Source organism: Rhagoletis zephyria, unplaced genomic scaffold, assembly GCF_001687245.7.
Source record: "Rhagoletis zephyria isolate East Lansing unplaced genomic scaffold, Rhagoletis_zephyria_1.1 Rzeph_scaffold_41481, whole genome shotgun sequence".
NCBI classification, from domain to species: domain Eukaryota; kingdom Metazoa; phylum Arthropoda; class Insecta; order Diptera; family Tephritidae; genus Rhagoletis; species Rhagoletis zephyria.
Window position 1 is genome coordinate 1 of NW_016198536.1, and position 2708 is coordinate 2708.

At 38.0% G+C, this 2708-nt stretch overlaps 1 protein-coding gene across 1 annotated transcript; it reads right to left on the reverse strand.

Moving 5' to 3' along the window:
* Window positions 1–71: 71 nt before the first annotated feature.
* On the reverse strand, window positions 72–2705 carry LOC108355021 (transcription initiation factor TFIID subunit 2-like; the record flags this gene model as incomplete). The annotated part of the gene is made up of 6 exons (XM_017606195.1): window positions 72–467; window positions 524–734; window positions 1020–1059; window positions 1154–1544; window positions 1618–2066; window positions 2265–2705. Coding segments are annotated over 6 exons (1928 nt in total), but the record flags the coding sequence as incomplete, so codon positions are not given.
* Between the last annotated feature and the right edge of the window lie 3 nt (window positions 2706–2708).

Below are 2708 nucleotides of genomic sequence, written 5' to 3' on the forward strand. Positions count from 1 at the left end.
AGTGATATTTGATATTTCAATAAATTGTATATACACATGTACTAAGTATGTACGAATAAAAAAACACTTACTTCATATTTGACCACAATCGCTCTACCAACTCTGACCGATCTAAGCGGCTACTACGTGACTCACGCGTAAATGGTGGATTGTCGATTAGTAATTGTGCAAGCGCATGCCGTGCAGCTGGGTCGGGATCTGTTTCAAGCAGTGTAATCAAATGATCTAAATCTTCCCAACGACCATCTACTTTTACGAAATCCACTAAACACTCCATAGCCGCTATACGTAAGTCAAGATATTGGCCATAAGCAGCATAGCAGCGATAGATTTTCGGCAGCGAAGGCAAGTGGCCACATTTTTGTAGTTTTCGTATCACTTTAAGACAAGAAACAGATACCATATATTTGTATGAAGGTAAGTTCTTTTCCATATTGAGTAGACGAGTGACCTCTTCAAGTACGAGTCTATAAATATTTACGGTATTTTTACAAAATAATTTTATAAATATTAGTTTTTATACTTGGCATCTGCGGAAAGACTATCCGAAGTAATTGGTGTGCCACGTAGAGCGACGGAAACAACAGGTGTTATGGAATTTCCTAAGGCATCAACTAAAGCAGCGCGATAGTAAACATCTGAGTAGTGATTACGCGTGTTATCATTGTATTTAAAGAGATCCAGGAGAAAGCGTATGACTTCGGGTGGACAAATACCATGCGAAGTGCGTAGGCCTAAACAAGAAAGTCAAAAATTTGGGTGAAAGAGATTGTTTGCTGGATATTTTAATTAGAAACAAAAATAAGTCCCAAATCGTCTTCGCCAAAAAAAAAACATATACGCATGCTGCGGACTTCCGACTTAAAACCTTGACTCATTATCTACTTTTAAAATGTATCCTAAATACTCACCGGCCATTGCGACANTGTCGCCAAAAAAAAACCTATACGCATGCTGCGGACTTCCGACTTAAAACCTTGACCCATTATCTACTTTTAAAATGTATCCTAAATACTCACCGGCCATTGCGACAGGTATAACTTTTTGTAAAAAGTATAACTGAAAATTGGCAAAATTATTCTGTTTAATTATATGGGGTGCACTAAATGAGCCGAAAAATTTCCTGAAGATATTCAACATTGCNAGGTATAACTTTTTGTAAAAAGTATAACTGAAAATTGGCAAAATTATTCTGTTTAATTATATGGGGTGCACTAAATGAGCCGAAAAATTTCCTGAAGATATTCAACATTGCCGGTGGGCCACTCCATTGTGTCACCATTTGATTGGCCACTTTCGTAAGGCAATGTGCTGCCTCACAGCGCACTTTATAAAAACAGCGTTCATTCTCAATCGTATCCGTTAGTGCAGAACGTGTTGCGTTTGTTGGATATTTCTCTAAGGCTTTTATAGCCTCAAACTGTGCTGTCACATCACGCTCATGGCGCAACTGATATTGCCACTGAAAATCGGGTTGTTCTATGTTTAGATCGCGTATTAAAATCATTTCTGGGTCTAGACGAATCCAAAGTACAGGTGAATCACTGTCAAATTAAAGATGCAATTTAGTAATTCCCCTTCTAAGTAGGTAAAAAACTTTGGAAACCATATACTTACTCCATTGCAGAGAGATCCATATCGACTTCTTCTCCCGTACATAGTGGAATTTTTTTCTTTTTATTACGTCGGCTTTTCGAGTGACAAGTAATATCTGCCTTCACTACAGTATTTTCAATCTGTAGCATATGTTTGAATGTGCCGTCCAGTTCTTGTAGTTGTACCAGTAAGGGTCCATTATATTTACGGACGCCTCGTTGATTTACAAAATCTTGTCTTATCTCTAGTTCAATTGTGTTACGTTTGCGATTGAACACCGAAGTAAAAGAGAATTTCGCATGCCCACCAGTACGCACCCACTGATCCATGAAAACAGACATATCTTTGCCAGTTACAGTGAAAATAGCTTTGATAAAGATATTGGTGGAAATAAGCAAGTGATGCCATAAACCGGAGCCAATTTTTGTCACCGCTGCATTAGTAGCCAGCACCAGTTGTTTATTAAAAACCTGAGAGGAAAACATATTTAAAGAAACATACATATACATACATATATATATGCATATGAATGCATGTATATTATTTGAATTCCTGCAAATGCAAGTTGATTGTTTAGATTTTACGATCGTATGAGGGAAAATTGAACGTTGAAACGGCTTTTTTGCCTTTATTGGAAATTATAAAACAAAAACAAACAGAAAACTCACTTGTATAAGTAACTCTTGTCCGATGCGGTGTTCCAACATTCGTATAACCAAATGAGCCTTACGCCTCATTGCTTCGACATATTTAGGCGAAACCGTATGTAAACTTTTGATAGGAAAATAATGCACGATTTCTGTTTGTTTGCTAGTCGCACTTGCAGGATTCGTACTTGACACTGGTAGTGGAGCCGGTGGCTGACTACAATCAAGTATAATTCCACCATACTGCTCTTCATAGCGCACTACACGCGCCAATTCCGATTGAACCCATTCCCGATACTCATTGTTTCCAAAACACTTTCGTGAATACAGGCCACACAAATATTCAGCAATGCCTTTAGCCAACCAAGTATCAGACCAATGATGTGATGTAATGAAACAGCCAAAAAACTGTTCTGCTATGGCACGCGACATTAATGTACGCGTTATATAAGTTTGATCGATGAC